Genomic DNA, 20679 nt, shown 5'->3' with positions numbered 1-20679 from the left:
TTAAAATTAGGAATATGCAAAGGCTTTGATTTCTGGTCAAACAGACGGAAAAGGGGTCTTAGAAATCATCTACCAGAAAAAGTCTTAAAACGTACAATACATTTGTATATCTATTTAGCATACATCACCATGAAGAAAATGACATTCATATCCATAATTATGGATTTCTGTGTAGTACAGATCAGGGGCCCATGAGGAAATTCCGTTACCACAATTCAGTTACTGGTTGTAAATCCACTTCACTTAGTGTAGTTCAATAACCAAAATATATTTTTTCAACTTCAATGTGTCATGTCATAGCTGACACCCATTCTTTCTGCCAACATCTTGAATCTTAATTCAGAGCAGATATTTAACAGTTTTGGGAAAACATAGACACAAAAATGGGAGATTTTACAAAATTTCTTTTACCAAACTTTGTGTCTGCAAAGTTCTTCCAGTAAATGTTTTATAAATTGTCAGTGTAAATTGTTAAAATTAGTTGTATAGTTTGTTAAACTTTTAAATCAATGGTTTTTGTTCGGAATACATTTTAAGTGAAAAATCAGATTCTCTGTGCAATTCCGTTACCATGGAATTGCCCGACCCCTGATATCCCTGACCTAGCCTAAAATAGATCAAGGGAATAGATGGAAAGCATCACCTTTGAGCTTTTATTCATCCAACAACTGTTCAACAAATAAACAATGAGGTAGAGGCAGGAGTTAGTTTTCTTTCTATAGCTTTACTGTAAGAATATCATACAAAATACAATCAGTCATACAATCAGTAGGCTCAAGAGACAAGGGATACATTCTTGTTATTCAATACAAGTACATCTCTATACAGACATCTCTCTTTCTGATACCAGAAAACCATACTTGTCCATGCATATCCAGTTCAATGCTAGTCATAAATGGGTTCGCCTTGATGTCTATCCAAGGCTACACGTACTGTACTGTATTGTATTGTATGCAGCTGTCTCCAGAACAGACCAGCTGCTTTCAGTAAGTGTGTACATATTCTGTAGTTAGTAGATGGTACAGTACAGTGCTGGATCCCATGGCCTGTTGTGTCTTCCAGTGTACAGTGAGTATTCTCTGTCTGTCTGTCTGCCTGTCTGTCTGCCTGCCTGCGGGGTCAGTGTCCCTGGTCCTTGTGTGACATGCTGAGGATCTGAAGTAACAGACCCTGTACCTCCCCGTCCATCCGGCCCTGAGGAAGATGCAACACAAGTCTACACAACACTTCATTTTGCACTGACCCTATACTGATATGTCTTCTACAAAGGTGCATAGAGTACTTACCTGTACAGCAGCCAGTAGGTGGGATCGGTACACAGCTATGACTTGTCTGTGCGTTCGTTCCCAATCCTGTAATAACATATACAGTACAGTATGCTCAAGCAGTCTTTTAACCATGAATGTGAATAAAGGTATTTATTTTGGCTCATTGGTGCCCTCACTTGGATTTCCTTGGAGAGTATAGCCACTCTGTTCTGCAGTGACACCTGCTGGCCAGGGTTCCCAGGGTGGACTCTCTCAGACTGGGATTGAGAGGAGGAGTGGGAGGAGGAGGAAAAGCCCAGAGGAGGACTCAGAGCCTCCACAGCCTCCTTCAGACAGAACACTTCCTTAGACAGCTCAATTATCTACACACAACAAGGGAGGAAGGGAGATCATAGATCCCTTCATTTCCAAAGGTCATTTTCTCAGTTCAAATCACACTCATGCCCTCACCCTTAAACACTATGTGTAGATATAAAGGAGTGTATAGCAATATGGCACCCAGCTTCCCAGAGGGCAAGGAACCTAACCCTTAAGATCTGGAAGAAGTGCCAGGGGGTAGGTTGCCTGACGACTCATACTGAATGTAATTCCGCTGCTCTATCGCGACATGCAGTGCATTTGGAAAGTATTCAGACCCTTTGTCTTTTTCCACATTTTGTGACGTTACAGCCTTATTCTAAAATGGATTCGATTGTTTTTTCTCTCATCAATCTACAGTACCCCATAATGACAAAGCGAAAATGTTTTTAGAAATGTTTGCATATATATGTTTGCACATACATACATACATACATACATACATACATACATACATACATACATACATACATACATACATACATACATACATATAAAAAAACAGAAATACCTTGTTTACATAAGTATTCAGACCCTTTGCTATGAGACTTGAAATTGAGCTCAGGACCATCCTGTTTCCATTGATCATCCTTGAGATGTTTCTACAACTTGATTGGAATCCACCTGTGGTAAATTCAATTGATTGGACAAAATTTGGAAAGGCACACACCTGTCTATATAAGGTCCCACAGTTGACAGTGCATGTCAGAGCAAAAGCCAAGCCATGAGGTTGAAGGAATTGTCCGTAAAGCTCAGAGGCAGAATTTTGTTGGGGCACAGATCTGGGGAAGGGTACCAAAACATTTATGCAGCATTGAATGTCCCCAAGAACACAGTTGCCTCCATCATTCTTAAAATGGAAGAAGTTTGGAACCACCAAGACTTCCTAGAGCTAGCCGCCCGGCCAAACTGAGCAATCGGGGGAGAAGAGCCTTGGTCAGGGAGGTGACCAAGAACCCAATGGTCACTCTAACAGAGCTCCAGAGTTCCTCTGGGGAGATAGGAGAAACTTCCAGAAGGACAACCATCTCTGCAGGTAACAGCACTCCCCCAATCAGGCCTTTATAGTAGAGTGGCCGCTTGGAGTTTGCCAAAAGGCACCTAAAGACTCTCTGACCATAAGAAACAAGATTCTCTGGTCTAATGAAACCAAGATTGAACTCTTTGGCCTGAATGACAAGCATCACGTCTGGAGGAAACATAGCACCATCCCTGCGGTGAAGCATGGTGGTGGCAGCATCATGCTATGGGGATGTTTTTCAGTAGCAGGGACTGGGAGACTAGTCAGGATCGAGGATAAGATGAACGGAGCAAAGTACACAGAGATTCTTGATGAAAATCTGCTCCAGAGCACTCAGGACCTCAGACTGGGGCAGCCAAGACAACACAGGAGTGGCTTCGGAACAAGTCTCTGAATGTCCTTGAGTGGCCCAGCCAGAGACCGGACTTGAACCCGATCAAACATCTCTGGAGAGACCTGAATAGAGACCTAAATAGCTGTGCAGCGACGCTCCCCATCCAACCTGACAGAGCTGGAAAGGATCTGCAGAGAATAATTGGAGAAACTCCCAAAATACAGGTGTGCCAACCTTGTAGCGTCATACCCAAGAAGACTCAAATCACTGCCAAAGGTGCTTTAACAAAGTTCTGAGTAAAGGGTCTGACTACTTATGTAAATGTCATGTTTCAGTTTTTATGTTTTATAAAATGTGCAAAAATGTCTAAAAACCATTATGGGGTATTGTGTGTAGATTGATGAGGGGAAAAAATTATTTTATACATTTTAGAATAAGGCTGTAACGTAACAAAATGTGGAAAAAGTCAAGGGGTCTGAATACTTTCCGAATGCACTGTACATTGAGTCGGAGACCGCCACTGTAGAAGCTGTTTCTGCTGACGTCAAAGTGAGGGGCGTTGTACAAAACAAGTCATCAGCGATTGGATAGTCTGTAACCAAACAGAATATCAAAGCCAATTTCTATTTCCGAAATGCCGCTTTCCCAAGTGTGTTCAGGCTCTGGCCCAACCCATCGGTTTTTGGGACCAATCAGAATTGTTTGAATGTGTTCGCATTTGAAAAGTCGTCGGGGAGGAGATCAAATCCAGACTCCTCGTGTAGAATAAATGTTAGTTGGTGTGGTGTTTGACCAGAGTGATGTGGATGGGTAGCCAGGCGAAGGCGGAGGGGCTAGGGGTTGATTTTGAATAAAGGACAGTGTTGCTAAATTTTACTTCTACCATTTGTCTGTCTTACCTTGCAGTCCTTCTCCTTGACCAGGGCCTGGGAGTCCTGGATGTCTTTCTGGAGCTCCTGGACGTGGCTGGACTGGGCCTGCAGGTCAGCCAGCTGCTGCTGCGCCGTGGCCAGCTGAGCCTCGGCCACCTGACACTCACTCTTATTAAACAGAGCCTCACGCTGAACTTGGAACACCTGTTGGGAGGGAGTCAGGGGAGAGAGGGGGGAGTGAGGAGAGATAAAGACAAGGGGAAGAGGGAGAGCACGTCAATGGCCATGAAAGGAAAAGCGGCAAGGAGATACTGTATAGTACACACACATAACTAATGCTAGGAGAAAGGAAGCCCTGGTGCACATCAGTCCAATGTGTAGTCAGTAGCATGTGGCTTGTGGTTAACTCTTGAGTTAAGGTTTCAGTCTCTAATTTTGTTAAAATTCTCTGTATTTTGGTGAACAGGAACAAATACAACACACACACACCTCGGTGCAAGTCTTCTGGTGATTGCGTGTGAGGTTGTTGAATTGGGCGGTGAATGCGTTGATCTCGGCCTGCAGTGAGAGGCGCTGGGACTCGTGGTCCTCCTTGGACACCAGGCCCTGTTCCACAGCCTTCTGGCACCTCAGGTCTCTCAGCTCTGTCTCCTTCACACTCAAAGCCTCCTTGGCCTCCGCCGCACTGCTCTCACTGGCCTGCAGGGAGCGCTGCAGCTCCGCCTGTCACACAGCAGAGACAACACACACAATGTGAGGGTGCTTTCCTAGTACTTTTACTGTAGGTAACAGTAATTGATTGTGGGTCATACATGATGACGGAGGGGTTGTTATTAGTGGCAAATTATATTGATTGCACAACCCCATGATTTTTATTTACAATTTGTAGATTTTTTAATAAAAGCCTAATGTCCATTCACTTAGGACCTCAAAGTAGTATGACAGCTCATTCTTGCTATTTGCTAGAATACCATTTGAAGCTAACCTTAACTTTGTCATGCTCCTCCCAGGGTATAAGGTCCTGTTGTGTGGCCTGTAGTTGGGCCTCCAACCTGGCCGTTTCTGTCTGGGCGTGGCATCGCAAAGCCCTCTCCGCCTGCAGTTCCTGGGCTGTCTGGGCCAGCTGCTCCGACAGAGCCGTCAGCGCCTCTGTGTGTTGCGACAGGGGTACTGCATGTCTCAGGTGGAGGGTGTCCTGAGACCGACCCTCGCGCTCCGCACACAGACAGTCCGGAGCCTGAGCTGCTTCCTGCCTAGCCACCTCCAGTTCCTCCCTCACCCGTCTCAGGGAGCGCTCTGATATTAGAGAAGAAATATCACAGACGTAGAGAGTGCTCTTATTGGTGAGAAGTATCACCACGTAAAGCTAAGAAAGAGCTCTGATTGGACAGAACCCACTGGGCTCAGATGTTAATTCAACATCTATTCCACATTGGTTCAATATAATTTCATTGAAATAATGTGGAAACAACGTAAACAGCGTTGATTTAACCAGTGTGTGCCCAGTTGGAAGTGAAAGCAAATGAGACATAAAAGCAAATTAATGGTTATAAACGAGTTATTTACAGCTTACCACTAATTAACTACAGTAATATAATTTGTCCTTATGCCCCAAAGTGAGCAACATTTTTTGATAAGTGACAGAGATCATTATAATAGCGGAGTAGCTAGGTTTCCATCCAATTGACGACAGATTTCATGCAAATATTTCCCACCAGAGATGTGTTTTCATCACACTGACTTGTTGCAGATAAAAAGCTGTGCGTGATAAAGTAGTGCACATGAAAATAACTTTTGCGGTTAAAGTTAAATGGGTTTCCATCGCATTTTCAACTCTATCAAGGTTTTTTTCACAAAGTGCTCTAGCCAACAGCTCACAGATACAGTGCTGGTAGGCTAGTCTACATGATGAGATTATTATGGATAAAAGCAAGATAATTTGGGGGGGTCAAACGGCAGCCCAGCATCAATCATCATGTCACCAGAATAAGACCCTGGATATTTATTGGAAATGAGCATCAAGCTCATCACCCTGAACTTTCACCAACCTTATGAAGTTCATCATAACTTATTTCATCTGTAGCCTAATAAACTGCAATAAACCGAGTCACACAACATATCATTGTGTGACTCCAAGTTCATTTCGATATGATGGTTATTATATCAATATTTATGCATAAAGGCTTTTCCTCTGATGTTTTTTGCATAATCAATTTTACAGACATAAAAAGAACCCACAATGTCGAACAAACAAATTGTCTGCAGAAAATTATGAAATTGTTCCGGCATTTCCTGTTTCCAACAGCCCGGTCATTACTTTTTTCATGCATCAGGTAATTCATCTGCATGAAATGGTTGGATGGAAACCTGATTAGTAACAGGACACCAGGTTGACACCAGGGAAAAACACACCTGATGTAATGGAGGGTTCTGACCCTTCCGACCTCTCTTCCTCATCTCCCTGACAGTGTTTGGGGCTGGGGGACCGTAGTCTGTCCAGCTCCAGTAGGGCCTCGTTCAGTCTCAGGCTGGCCTCGGACCTCTCCCTGGCCAGTTGCTCACACTGCAGACCCAGGGTCACCTGCACCTCGTCCATCTCCGAACGGGGAACACAGTCCCTCAACTCCCTCTCCAGCTCCACCACACGGCCCTGGAGCCTAAGCAACACCTCTCCGTCTGACTCTACCACTTTCTCTCTCCCTCCCCCAGCTCTCCCTGACTCTTTGCTCTCCGCCAGGGTGGCCTCCAGTTCGCTCACCCTCTCTCTGAGGCTCCTCACCCTCTCACTCTCCCCTCCTCCGTCCTCCTTTTCAAACTCTTTATCTGTCCCTTTCTCTTCCAGGGCTGCCTGTAGTTCCTCAACTTTCTTTCTCAGCTGTTTGACTGTGTCATTGTCCTCTGCGCTCTCCCCCTCTCCCTCCCTCTGTCCCTCCCCCTCTACCTCCCTCAGGCCCGCTTCCTCCCTCTGTCCCTCTCCTTGTCCCTCTCCTTGTCCCCCTCTCTCTTTCAGCGCCTCCTCCAGCTCCCTCACCCTCTCTCTCAGCTGCTGCGTCTCCAGGCTCACCACCTCGCCGCTGCCCCTGGGGGTCTCTCTCTCACCCCCCATTCCCCCTGCCTGTTCCCCAGAATATACCCCCAGGTGCACCTGTTCTCTCAGCTCCTCCAGCTCAGACTGGGAGTGGCCCAGCTGTTTCTCCTTGCCACACAGCCTCTCCCTCAGCTCCTTACTGCTCTCATCCTCCGTCCCCTCCTTCCCCTTCTCCTCTGTCCCCTCCTTCTCCTCTGCCGCTGTCTCTCCCTCTCCTCCTCCCGCCACCGTCTCCTCACACCTGGAGGTGAACAAAAATAAACATCAGAACTGAAGTGAAGTGAGAGGCTTACCTATTGTGTTAGAATCTTCAATTACAATACTGTGGCTGGCAGGGTTCAAATTACATATTGACTCTTAAATAGTGGGCTTAAAGACTCTAAAATAGGACTGGACCAGTGTTAATATGTTGAAGCCTTCTGGGGGTGTCCATGTTTATATATTACTGTAGTGCCCTGGGGTGGACTACCCCAGGGCACCAAATTGAACTCCACCCCCAGGGCAACAAATTGAAATCTAACCTTAGTGAGTGATGTAAATGTGACATTTTAGTAATTTAGCAGATACTCTTACCCAGAGGGTATACAGCAGGGCTGGTGTTGTGGGTGATAATCCTTACCCCTCTCCCGCCATGCTGGAGGCCTCAGCTGAAGCCTGGGCCTGGGAGTAGCGCTCCTGTAGAGCTTCAAACTCCTTCCTGAGGGAGTCATACAGAGCCGTGGGGACAAAGTCTGGGCCGGTTGTCTGCATGTCAGGGTCATCCTTCTCAAACATCTCCAGCATCTGCAAACCACACAAAATCACAGTACAGAAATAATCAGTAAGGGTTTTCTTTCTTCGCTAACAGTTGTGATGTGTATCTCATAAGTCAAGCATCCTATTTTTATGTCCACATTCACAGAACTGCTTCCTCTCCTCTTCCTTCATGACAGCTTCATAGTTAGCTTCTGTGCTGTACCACCACCCCTGCTGCCCCTCACACACAGTCCCAGACAAACCCTCCAATGGTAGCCTGGTTATAACCAATGATTTATATATACAGTACACTAGATGGCTGATAGGAGGCGTTGTGTTGAAGCCACTGTGCCTCCATCTTGGCACGCCCTCACCATTGTAAAAAATAGTTAGGAAGCTATAGAAATGTATTTATTAATGTCTACATTTGTTTTTGCCACATTTATTCTATTACAGACACCTTAATACAAATAAAAAAAATACAAAATATATTAAAACATTTCCATAAAAGTATAATTTTTAGAGATGTTACTGTCCCCACTACAACAAAAAAACACATGTAATTTTGACCTTTAAACATTTAATTGAAATACTGTAGAATTCCATTCATGCCTATGGAGGACTGTTACGTACTGGGGAGTGTCAATATGGGCGACAAGTGGCTTCAAAGCCTCTCAATAGCCAATACATAGCATCAGCAATCCAGGGTTTAAATACACTGAATAAAAATATGTAAAATGTTGGTCCCATGTTTCATGAGCTAAAATAAAAGATGTTCCATACACACAAAAAGCTTATTTCTCTCATATGTTGTGCACAAATTTGTTTACATCCCTGTCAGTGAGCATTTCTCCTTTACCAAGATATTCCATCCCCCTGACAGGTGTGGCATATTAAGAAGCGGATTAAACAGCATGATCTTTACACAGGTGCACCTTGTGCTGGGGACAATAAAAGGCCACTCTAAAATGTGCAGTTTTGTCACACAGCACAATGCCACAGATGTCTCAAGTTTTGAGTGAGCGTGCACCCGGACAGATGATGAAACTGAGGAGTATTTCTGTCCGTAATCAAGATCTTTTGTAGGGAAAAACTCATTCTGATTGGCTGGGCCTGGCTCGCCAGTGGGTGGGCCTGGCTCCCAAGTGGGTGGGCCAATGGCTGCGCCCCTGCCCAGTCATGTGAAATCCATAGATTAGGGCCTAATGAATTTATTTGAATTGACTGATTTCCTTATATGAACTGTAACTAAGTAAAATCGTTGAAATTGTTGCATGTTGCCTTCATATTTTTGTTCACTATACATCATTGGCTGTAACCCTTTGTCCTAATTCTGTCTACTTGTACAGACCTTGACCCAGTTAGTGAAGAAAGCCTGCACCAAGTCTCTGTGTGATGCTATTATTCTATTTATACCTGGGTACTGCTTCATCATCGACCTATAAAGTGGTAATATGACAAACGGTCCAATCTGACGCTGTTCAGCCATCCTTGAACCAGTGCATCATCATCATCTGCTGACTGGGACTTCTCTGGTCTGGATTACCTTTTGATTACCCCATTTTTATCAATGAATCAGCTGATGGCATGTATGTGTGTGTTCTTACCTGCACTTTGAGGACCAGCTCCTGGTTCTGTGAGGTCAGCTCATCTACCTGTCTGCATAGCTCAGCCACAGTGTCTGGGTCTGCAGGACCAGGAGAGGTGGAGGAGTGTGCCTCCTCCTCGTCCAGAGCAGAGGGAGACTCTCTGGACCGCCTGGAGAGCAGCTTCTCAGCAACTTCAAGATATACGGGGTAAATCAATGTCATATTTTGTCAAACACATTGCAAAACATCAGCCATTACCATGGCAGTAGAATTTGAGTGAAATGCATCATCTAGTTATGATGTATGACTCATTAGGGTTATACAACCTAGTCCAACATTTGGTCCATTTAACAAATATGCAAATGCCGTATCTTAATTTGATCATCCTGTTGTAGCAGGAAATGCAAGCTTGTAGTGTATTTGGGGTTTAAAAAGGCTTCCAAGGTTTGTAATTTCCTCTTTATTTCATACATGATTTTATTTAACCTTTATTTAATCAGGTAGGCAAGTTGAGAACAAGTTCTCATTTACAATTGCGACCTTGACCTACATTTGCCCTAACAAAAAATTTATTAAGCCCTACAAAACAATGTCCATTCATTATAATCCACATAATAATTCACATTTCCTGTTGCTGCAGGATTATTTTTAAGAAACTGGGACAAAAATTAAGATACGGCATCTGTAACAATTTGCTAGCAGTATTCCCTCTCTCCCCCCACACACACCTGGGAAGTCCAGTATGTCATCATCTGAGTCACTGGCTCCGATCACCTGACCTGCCTTCAGCTCCTCCAGCTCAGTCTGTAGCCTGTCCCGCTCTGCCTCCGCCTGTTCCAGACACTCTCTCAGCTGGGTCAGCTAGCACAGGGAGACAGTGAGGGCACAGCTATTACCAGATTTCTAACATCCTTTCAGATATATGAGACGTTTCCAAGGAAGGGGGTTTGAGCTTGATCTCAGACTGGGAAATGAACCGTGCATGCAGTACCTCCTCCAGGTCAGTTAGTGCGCTGTTCTGCTGCTCCAGACCTTTAATCTTCTGGAGCAGACGCTTCCTTTCCAGACGCAGCCTTCGGATCTCCTCAAAAACCTCCTCATTCTCCGTCTCACAGACACACACAAGGCAATGCATATCAGTGGTATCACAGTCAAACAGCAGCAACATACTCATTAGCAGTCTCAAATTGAATACAGTAGATAGTGATTCACTATGTATTGTCTGTTACTTTAGTCATGAATACTGCTCTTCAAAATTGATATCTAAAGATGAATCCTTTGAATTGAGTTGTGTTGAGTTGTATACCATAAATATAAGCCTATTCTATCTCCTATATGCTTAGGTGCTATGCATACAGTATGCCGTGGCAGGGGAAGTAACTCACGAGGTTGGCCTGATTAGAGCGCCGTGTCTCTGGAGACTGAGCTGAGGGAGAGGCAGGGGGAGGAGAGCTCTGGGGGGCAGGAGAAGGCAGGGATGGAGAGTCCTGGAACATTGTTTTTTTAAAGTTAGTATGATTATGATCATCACAGCCTAGCATAAGTTAGAGTTAGTAAGAATCATATAGAAAGTATTTTGTAAAAACTGTGCCATCCATCTCTGGAGTTAGCCTCGTACCTGGGGAGGGGAGTGAGGTGGAGGAGGGGCTTTCCTCTTGCGGGGGGTGGTCCCCCCTGGCAGAGGAGGGGGAGGTGGGGGCTGCCTCTGGAGACACAGACAAGCAGAAGGAACAGGGAAACAGGAGAGAAATAGCAGCAAGGGCAAAAGCAAAGCCAGGCAGTACTGTAGCCCAAAACGTTGTGAAATTAGCTTTTAATGTGTGATGTTACTTCAGCTGTTGTTGTTCAAAAGATGTTGTAGATTGAAAATGGGATAAGAAGTTGGTGTTCCTTCTTATGTTGTAAATTCTATTATGTACAATCTAGAAATAGTTGTGTTATGTTTTCACATGTACTGAATGTGTAGTGAGTGAAAATGGAAAGCTGAGTGGTCAGTTACCTCCTCGCCGTTGCCCTCAGTGGCTATGTATGCATGGGGAGAGACAAACGGCAAATCCTTTTAACCTCTGGTCCATTGAGATTCAATACACGCGCATGCACGCACATGCACATACACACTGTAGTTATAGCTAAACAGCATACCGGCCCATAAAAATCCTCCTATATATCGTAGCACTCAGTATAACACCAAACAACAGCCCTACTGTAAGCTGTAAGACACAAGAGTCCTCATATATCACAGATACATCAGAGACATTTCAGGCACTGATCTGTTCCATTCATCTCCATTTCAAACGAAGCACACATCTGTTTTTCGGAAATCACCAAGCCTTTGTTTGAAGATAAAAGTGCAGCAAGCCTCTCTGTTTCAGGCTTTTACAATTACCCCCAGCTGTCCCCTTTACTTCATCCACTTCCTCACATTACAGCCATTTCCTGGGGGACCAGAGTAGGGCCATAGACCAGGCCATAAAAGTACAACTGATAGAAAGGATTATGCTCCATGGATTCTGGTACAGTACATTAAATAGCATACAAAGTGTTGTAGTAGTTGGCAATGCTAATTAATTGAACATTTGAAATTGTACACCAAATATGGCCCCTGGTATAACCAGCAGGGAATGTGGTCTGTTCTATCAACTATAATTATATCCACCATTCTACCAGGGCCCAGAATGAAGCCCCAAACTGGGCTTAAAGGGTAGCAGAGCAAGATTGCACTCAATTTAATTTCAAGTCAGTTCAGTCAAGAAATTGATTGAAGTTCCAACTAAACAAAAATCCTAATTTAAAAGGAATTGAGCCCAAATCTGCTTCAGTCAGCAGGTGAGACATCAAGAGGTTACCGTGGGTTACCTGGAAGACAGTTCTGCAGAAGCTGTGCGATCCACTGGTTGCCGGCGGTTACGCCGTAGTGGGCTGCGTCGTGTCTGAAGGCGTCGGCCAGCTGTGGGTTAGCCCCCCCCCTTAGCAACACCTCCACTGTCTCTGCACTGTCACTCTCATAGGCCAGCATCAGGGCTGACCTACAACACAAAAACCAGGACATACTTTTTTTTACCAAATCTCTATGTTTGATGCAAATGGAATGTGTCCAGACCCTTTTTTGAAATTTCACTTTGGTTTCGGGAAACTTACCCCACCAGTGATAGACTTCCTCATGCTCGTTCTACAGTTTCAGGCAGAGATCAAACCTGAACAAAGGCTCCAAAAACACCCAAATACATCCTTTTAGAAATGGCAATGCTCTCAGTATAGTGATGCAGGTCTTTAGATATTGTACATATGACATTTTGTAATTCTAAACTTTATCCGCAACATTATATTCCACTTTGTTGGACTCGAGCGATACATTTCCGTGTACGTTCTTTCCCGTATCACCACAATGGGAACGAGAAAACCTGTGTGTGTTCGACCACGGAAATGTATTGGGTTTATGGAGCCTTTGTTCATGTTTCTCTGCCCCTGCAACAGCAGAAAGATCATGAGGAAGTATATTGCTGGTAGGGTAAGTTTCTCAAAACCAAGTGAAATCGCAAAAACATTGTCTGGACACCTAACATGTTCTTTACAAAAACAAAGTGAACTTGACCTTTCAGTTGTGTTCACAGTTTGTCTTTCATAAGTCAATCTAATGTTGAATTACCTGCCCTGGTTGTCCTGTATGTTGGGGTTGGCCCCTCGGTCCAACAGGAAAGCACTCAGCTCCACTCCACTCATCTGGGCTCCTAGGATCAGCGGGCTCACCCCATCCTGAGATAGACAAGACCACAATGGCTTAACATGGTTGATTGAATCACATTTTAGTGCTTGGCTGTAACAAAACCCTGCCCACCCTGTAGTTCTCCAGGACCTGGCTTGGTGATTGTTGCTGTACAGAGGCAGTCTAAAGCCTACACCACTTACCCCATCCTGGGCATCCAGACTGGCCTTAAAGTCCCACAGAGTCTCAGTGCAGGACAAGCAGCCGCTCACAGCTGCAGGAAGATGGGGAGACACCATAGGTAGACAAATGGAAGGTATAAAAGGGTTGGGTTGTTTACAGTGTTACACAGATGGTGCTGTAATCAATTGCATTATCGCTAGGGCATTGCATACCTGCGTGATGCAACGCTGTCTGACCAAAGCTGTCTGTGGAATCTACAGGCAATCTCTCCTGTGGGAGTATGAGACGTATTCACCAAAAATGTATGATAATTCCATACCTTATTTTCCATGTATCATTGTAATGTTAACTATGTCTGTCTGCTGTACCTGTAATAGTCTCTTCAGGCACTCAGGCTGGCCGTTCTTGGCTGCTAGGTGAATGGCACTGAAGCCTTGAAGTTGATAAGGCCATCACCAAGCGAGAGAGGGAATGAATGAATTAACAAAAACAAATCGCAAGAGAGCATGTTATAATTGAGATAATCAACTTTGAATATGTTGTTTTGACCAATTATAGCCACAAAGCATTACCTTGGCGATCAGTGACACTAAACATGTTAACTGAATGAGACTGTCTTCTTACCTGAGCCATCTGTCACGTTAATGTCTGGCCCGTGAGCCAGGATGACCTCCAGACAGTCCAGATGACCCTGAGACGCACAGAGGTGGAACCTACCAGGAAGAGAATAACAATACTGGTTATGAATATAACCAACAAGAAGATCATCAACACTAGTAATGACAACAAAGAAAGTAGAAAATATTTCAACTCTTTACCCTCTCTCACTGACAGTTTGAACATAAAGGGACGTTTTGTGGACACATTTAAACCTAGTCCTAGACTAACAAGCAAGTTCAATAACGATTCTCCATTGAAAGTACTTCTTAGTCCAAGACTAGGCTTAACCTGTGTCAGGGAAACTGTCCCTAAGTGTTTGGTACTTACGCTGACTTCCCCTCTGCATCCAGTTTGGTGGGGCAGAGTCCCTTCTTCACGATCAGAGCAGCTACTTTGTCAGGTTCGTTCTGCCCTACAGCCTGCAGCAGTCTCTCATCACTCTTACTCCAGTCCTGGCTCTGAGGGGACAGGGACAGATGGGTCATAACCCGGTCACGAGCTGGGGCTGATCAGAGCTAACCAAATGACTGTACATGCTGTACTATACAGAGTAGACCCTGACCCCCTATCTGATTACACACTGTACAAAGGTCTGAGTGATGACTAACCATACAGTAGGTCTAGATGACACACTACTAAATCTAATACTGCGCATCTCATCAAAGTGAAATAAGGACTGACATACAGTACCATCTGCTTGCTTTTATGGTAACATTACACACAGTGCACAAAATCACTTTCAACTGTTTTTTCCAGAAAAAGTAACCCTTTGAGAGAAAGTACAATGAAAAGACAGCTCAGGTCAAACGGAGAGGGATACCTACCACCAGTAAGCTGAAACAAGTACAGAAATAACGCTTCATCAGGCTCAGAGCTGACGATCCATAGAGCCAAAGAGCTGTCCACAGTCTGACCAAAATACTGACACACAAACATACACTACTCAACTACCCACAGGCCTCAAACACACCGTCAGAGTTGCACACCAACTTAGCACTAAATGACAAAGCATAAATACACAGTATAACTACACAGACAACCCACTAGCACAATCCAGAACAGAAGAAATGTATGACAGGAAAGTCGTGATTATGATGCTACATAAACATGAAGTCTATACATCCCTGTACAAACAGAAGACCACTGCTCTAGCCCTCTGAGTCGCACAGCAATGTAGCTCTCCATATGCAGTGCTTTGCTCTCTCAGCCAAAACACCCTCCCCTCTTCCTGCACTGCTGTTAATGCTCTCAGGGACCTACATACTCCGTCTACAGTCTCAACCTGGGACGCACTGTGTCTCTCTCACACACACACACACACACCACCTCCCTCTTTCTGTGCCCTTCTTATTTCACACCCCAGCCTAGTACAGTCTTCTCTTCCCACTCCTCTCACAGTCTGTCCATTTGTTTCAGTCAGCTCTCTCCCTCTCTGTGCTGTCCTATTTGGGCCAGGCAGTCCCTCTCTCTCTCTCTCTGGACCTACTGTATGTCTGCCAGGAGAAGACGAAGGCTCAGCAGAAAGAGGAGAACACAGCTGGCTGGTAGTGCCAGGGTAGGGCAGAGAGGACACGCTGATAGAATAATAACGTCCTGAATCATCTCGTCTGACCTGGACGCAGCCATTTACATAATTAGAATTGATTTTCACAATAAGTGCAAAAAAGGAATCTATTATTTTATTAAACTGAGATAAGGCCATAACGTTTCTTGCTATATCCTTTTATGTTTGCATTATACACTGAGTGTACAAAACGACGGCCTACCAAGACAAAAAAAAGGCACCCTGCGAGGACAGGGGCTGGGATTAAATATACAGTTGAAGTTGGAAGTTTACATACACTTAGCCAAATACATTTAAACTCAGTTTTCACAACTCCTGACATTTAATCCTAGTAAAAATTCCCTCTCTTAGGTCAGTTAGGATCACCACTATATTCTAAGAATGTGAAATGTCAGAATAATAGTAGAGAGAATTATTTATTTCAGCTGTTATTTCTTTCATCACATTCCCAGTGCGTCAGAAGTGTACATACACTCAATTAGTATTTGGTAGCATTGCCTTTAAATTGTTTAACTTGGGTCAAACCTTTTGGGTAGCCTTCCACAAGCTTCCCACAATACGTTGGGTGAATTTTGGCCCATTCCTCCTGACAGAGCTGGTGTAACTGAGTCAGGTTTGTAGGCCTCCTTGCTCGCACACGCTTTTTCAGTTCTACCCACAAATTTTCTCTGAGATTGAGGTCAGGGCTTTGTGATGGCCACTCCAATTCCAAAACTTTGTTGTCCTTAAGCCATTTTGCCACAACTTTGGAAGTATGCTTGGGGTCATTGTCGATTTGGAAGACCCATTTGTGACCAAGCTTTAACTTCCTGACTGATGTCTTGAGATCTTGCTTCAATAAATCCACATCATTTTTCTTCCTCGTGATGCCATCTATTTTGTGAAGTGCACCAGTCCCTCCTGCAGCAAAGCACCCCCACAACATGATGCTGCCACCCCTATTCTTCACGGTTGGGATGGTGTTCTTCGGCTTGCAAGCATTCCCCTTTTTCCTCCAAACATAATGATGGTCATTATGGCCAAACAGTTTTATTTTTGTTTCATCAGACCACAGGAAATTTCTCCAAAAAGTACGATCTTTGTCCCCATGTGCAGTTGCAAACCGTAGTCTGGATTTTTTATGGCGGTTTTAGAGCAGTGGCTTCTTCCTTGCTGAGCGGCCTTTCAGGTTATGTTGACATAGGACTCGTTTTACTGTGGATATAGATCCTTTTGTACCTGTTTCTTCCAGCGTATTCACAGGGTCCTTTGCTGTTGTTCTGGGATTTATTTGCACTTTTCGCACCAAAGCACGTTCATCTATAGTAGACAGAACACGTCTCCTTCCTGAGCGGTATGACAGCTGTGTGGTCCCATGGTGTTTATACTTGCGTACTATTGTTTGTACAGATGAACGTGGTACCTTCAGGCATATGGAAATTGCTCCCAAGGATGAACCAGACTTGTGGAGGTCTACAATTTCTTTTCTGAGGTCTTGGCTGATTTCTTTTGATTTTCCCATGATGTCAAGCAAAGAGGCACTGGGTTTGAAGGTAGGCCTTGAAATACATCCACAGGTACACATCCAATTGACTCAAATGATGTCAATTGACCTATCAGAAGCTTCTAAGGCCATGACATAATTTTCTGGAATTTTCCAAGCTGTTTAAAGGCACAGTCAACTTAGTGTATGTAAACTTCTGACCCACTGGAATTGTGATACAGTGAATTCTAAGTGAAATAATCTGTCTGTAAACAATTGTTGGAAAAATGACTTGTGTCATGCACAAAGTAGATGTCCTAACCAACTTGCCAAAACTATAGTTTGTCAACAAGAAATTTGTGGAGTGGTTGAAAAACGAGTTTTAATGACTCCAATCTAAGTGTATGTAAACTTCCGACTTCAACTGTAAAAATGTAGGACAAAACAAACATCACGACAAGAGAGACACCACAACACTACATAAAGAGAGACCTAAGACAATAACACAGCATGGCAGCAACACGATCAATGTAGATGAAGGGGAGGAGACATGCTAAAGACAGATTTTTAAGCCTTGTGACAATTCAGACATGGATTGTGAATATGTGCCATTCAGAGGGTGAATGGGCCTGACAAAAGGTGTAAGTGCCTTTGAACGGGGTATGGTAGTAGGTGCCAGGCGCACCGGTTTGTGTCAACAACTACAACGCTGCTGGGTTTTTCACGCTCAACAGTTTCCTGTGTGTAGCAAGAATGGTCCACGACCCAAAGGACATCCATTCAACAACTGTGGGAAGCATTGTAGTCAAGATGGGCCATTATCCCTGTGGAATTCTTTCAACACCTTGAAGAGTCCATGTCCCAACAAATTGAGGCTGTTCTGAGGGCGGGGGGTCTTAATGTTTTGTACAGTGTACATCGTTGTATCAAATGGTTAAGTTAGTAGAAAATAGGACAGGGTATACCAACATTAATAACCAGTAAAGTAGGCTGGTCCTATTCCCTATAGAGTGCTTATGTGTGTCGTGTGTGTGTGTGTGACCAACATTGTGAGAAAAATTAAGATGGATGATAAGCTACACTCTTAGAAAAAAAGTTGCTATCAAAAGAGGTTATTTGGCCCCATAGTTCGGAGAACCCTTTGAAGAACCCCTTTTGGTTCTAAGTAGAACCCTTTTGGATCCAGGTAGAACTAATTTGGGTTCCATGTAGAACCCTTTCCACAGAGGGTTCTACATGGAACTCAAAAGAGTTCTACCTAGAACCTAAAATGGTTCTTCAATATGGTGTGTGATCCCCCTTCTCTCCCTCCCCCACCCCCTTCTCTCTCACTCTCTCCCTGTCTTTAAATGAAAATCTGAGCATCCCTCCCAGTGAGAGGGTAAGTCATTGATTGATTAATTAATAACTTACTCTGTTCTCTCTCAGCTACACCCCAGCAAAGCAGTCATATTACTCTGGCTATGGGGATCTCTCACTAAAACAGGTCAAGGCACACAGGAGTTACATTTCTACTCAGAGCTTACAGTAGAGCTAACTGTACTATAACCTATAGCATAGCCACACATAGCTATTGCAACCAGCTTCAGTTGCGTAGACATTTAAGACATTAGTATATACACAACATTTGTACAGAATTCTTGTCTTGGGATTGATTACTTTATTTTCACTCTTACATGTCACATTAAAACCACCTGCATAATGAGATGGTGACGACAGCAGGAAATGAATGATTCTTGTGTGTGGTGTGTGTGTGTGTGTGTGTGTGTGTGTGTGTGTGTGTGTGTGTGTGTGTGTGTGTGTGTGTGTATGGGCTGAATAATTAAAGGCTACCTGAGAGCTCTGGTTACAGCAGATTGGCCTGCTCCCCTGCTGCTCAGTGATACTGACATCCAGCTCAGTGCCCCCCCCCCCCTCCCCACACACACACACACACAGTCTGTCAGCACGGGGACCTACACAGCCACCTAAGAAGAGCCTAGCACCACCCATAGCAGTCAATACCAGGTTCAAAGAAAGTTTGAATAAGAAGTTTTACTGCACATGAATACACCTCCAAACTCTAAAAGTAAATTGACTCAGTGTATTGTAGATATCAGTGCATGGTTGGATGGTTTTGTAAGAGAGATTCTCCAACTCTTACCTCATTCTTCTTCAATTTTGCCTTGAGGTTCTTCATTTTGGCTTACTGCACTTTGCATCCAGAAAAGTGAAACTCTGAAAAGAAATACACCAATTATTTCACTCACCATAGCATTTCAACACGTGGGTTGCTAGATTTTAACATGCATTCAAACAGGTGTCCCTTTGTATTACCTAAAATACAACAATACCCGGTTTGATGGAGTCTTGTGTGATAACCACAATTTATACCATGGCATTGTTAAATACTAGTTTCTGATTGGCTTAAAGGGCATTTTACAGCATGCATTATTTCCATATAATGCACAGTATATCAGCATGGTATATCCGCTAGTGCATTGTGGAACACACCTTCCATTTTGTTCATTATTTTCCATATAGAATGCATAGACCCTCATTGATTATGCCTTACATATTTTTAGAATGCCATCATCGAGACATAGGCCAATTCTCAGTTTAATTTATGAAGCATTTTGCCTTTTGGGAAACATAACCAATACATTTACAGTTTTTATCAGTGTTGGGGAAGCTACTCTAAAAATATAGTTTACCAAGATACAAATTATTACAGATGAGAAGAATTTACGCTTACACTAAAGCTACCCTTAATAAAAATGTGTATTTTAGTTAACTAAAGTTACTTTGAAAAAGTAGTTCACTACATCCAAACTACTTTGGGGAAAAATTATCCTTTGTAAATCTGTAATGTTATAGACTACAAATTGCAAGACACTTTGAGGTCATATGTTAACAGAATGTGTAATTTAGCATATTAAACACAAAAATGAAAGGAAATGATTGCCTACTTCATCCAGAATTTATTTTTGCATGAAAAGTAGTGCATAGTTCCAGTATTCTAGTTAGCTACACTGCTACTTGACAAAAAAAGTTATTAACTACTGGAAACACTACTTATATTTGAATTTAGTTCAACTACCACCCAGCTACTGCAAAATGCAGTTCAATTACTAGTTGAACTACATGTAGTTCACACTGATTATTACTAAAGTGGTAATGTATAGGTAATGTGCATGTAGTAGGCCTACACACATTAGGCTACATACCTCTAAATTATCTTGGTATATAAATAAATACCTGATGTAGAGTGTTGTTACTTGGAGGGGTTGCTTCGGTCGCCTGCTGTCGCCAGTGTTGCCAACTAATTTTCAGGGTAAGTTGCTAGAGGCAGGTTGATTTGTTGCTAAATGACGTTGTGATGTCATTGCGTGACAACGTAAAACTGCGTCATTGCGTGGAATACGCAATAACGTTACTCAAATATGATTTTACATTTGTTCAGGTACAGACTCTCACTCTTTTCTGTACTTCTGGCTGTACAATTTTGATTGAGACACGTTGATTGATGTTGTAAGTTCTGATCAAACATTCGTCACCAACTATATTCATTGGGTTTGGCTCGTCGAACCCGTACTACAGCTGCTGCAGTCAGCCAACAATGATTTGCAATTTGCTGAAATTGCTGCAGGCCTTCTGCTGCCTTGCACGAGCTGAGCGCCTGCTGCTGACGTCACTCACAATGCACTTTTGCAGCCAGGCACGTGTGTTGTGACTAAGCGTTGACCTTTTTTGCACTAACTCTTTTGACTCATAACATACGCTGCTGTTACTGTTTATTATATATTCTATTGCCTAATCACTTTATCCCTATGTACATACAATTGAAGTCGGAAGTTTACATAC

The 20679-nt window shown here is 43.6% G+C and overlaps 1 protein-coding gene across 1 annotated transcript; it reads right to left on the bottom strand.

The window, feature by feature from the left end:
- Window positions 1-704: 704 nt before the first annotated feature.
- ankrd24 (ankyrin repeat domain 24) lies at window positions 705-20158 on the bottom strand. Its single transcript, XM_029752032.1, has 25 exons — window positions 20074-20158; window positions 18980-19053; window positions 14138-14268; window positions 13775-13863; window positions 13519-13583; window positions 13363-13420; window positions 13171-13241; window positions 12911-13017; window positions 12121-12290; window positions 11264-11286; window positions 10883-10969; window positions 10650-10751; window positions 10256-10372; window positions 9993-10125; window positions 9283-9455; window positions 7560-7723; window positions 7142-7181; window positions 6884-7048; window positions 6265-6775; window positions 4838-5148; window positions 4342-4575; window positions 3880-4056; window positions 1445-1630; window positions 1287-1352; window positions 705-1194 (listed from the first exon to the last, which is right to left on the bottom strand). The coding sequence occupies exons 2-25, from the start codon at window positions 19013-19015 to the stop codon at window positions 1120-1122; spliced, it is 3291 nt and encodes a 1096-aa protein (XP_029607892.1). The 5' UTR covers window positions 19016-19053; window positions 20074-20158; the 3' UTR covers window positions 705-1119.
- Window positions 20159-20679: the final 521 nt, after the last annotated feature.

The sequence above is a fragment of the Salmo trutta genome, chromosome 4 (assembly GCF_901001165.1).
Source record: "Salmo trutta chromosome 4, fSalTru1.1, whole genome shotgun sequence".
In the NCBI taxonomy this organism is placed as follows: Eukaryota; Metazoa; Chordata; class Actinopteri; order Salmoniformes; family Salmonidae; genus Salmo; species Salmo trutta.
This window is presented reverse-complemented; position numbering and strand designations above follow the sequence as displayed.

Coding starts and splice junctions, on each gene's coding strand:
- ankrd24 (XM_029752032.1), bottom strand. CDS start 19,015: ATGAAGAACCTCAAGGCAAAATTGAAGAAGAATGAG. Junction 10,373..10,649: donor GCTCTAATCAGGCCAACCTC/GTGAGTTACTTC, acceptor TGTGTCTGTGAG/ACGGAGAATGAGGAGGTTTT. Junction 6,776..6,883: donor CGCAGCAGCTGAGAGAGAGG/GTGAGGGAGCTG, acceptor GGGGAGGGACAG/AGGGAGGGAGAGGGGGAGAG.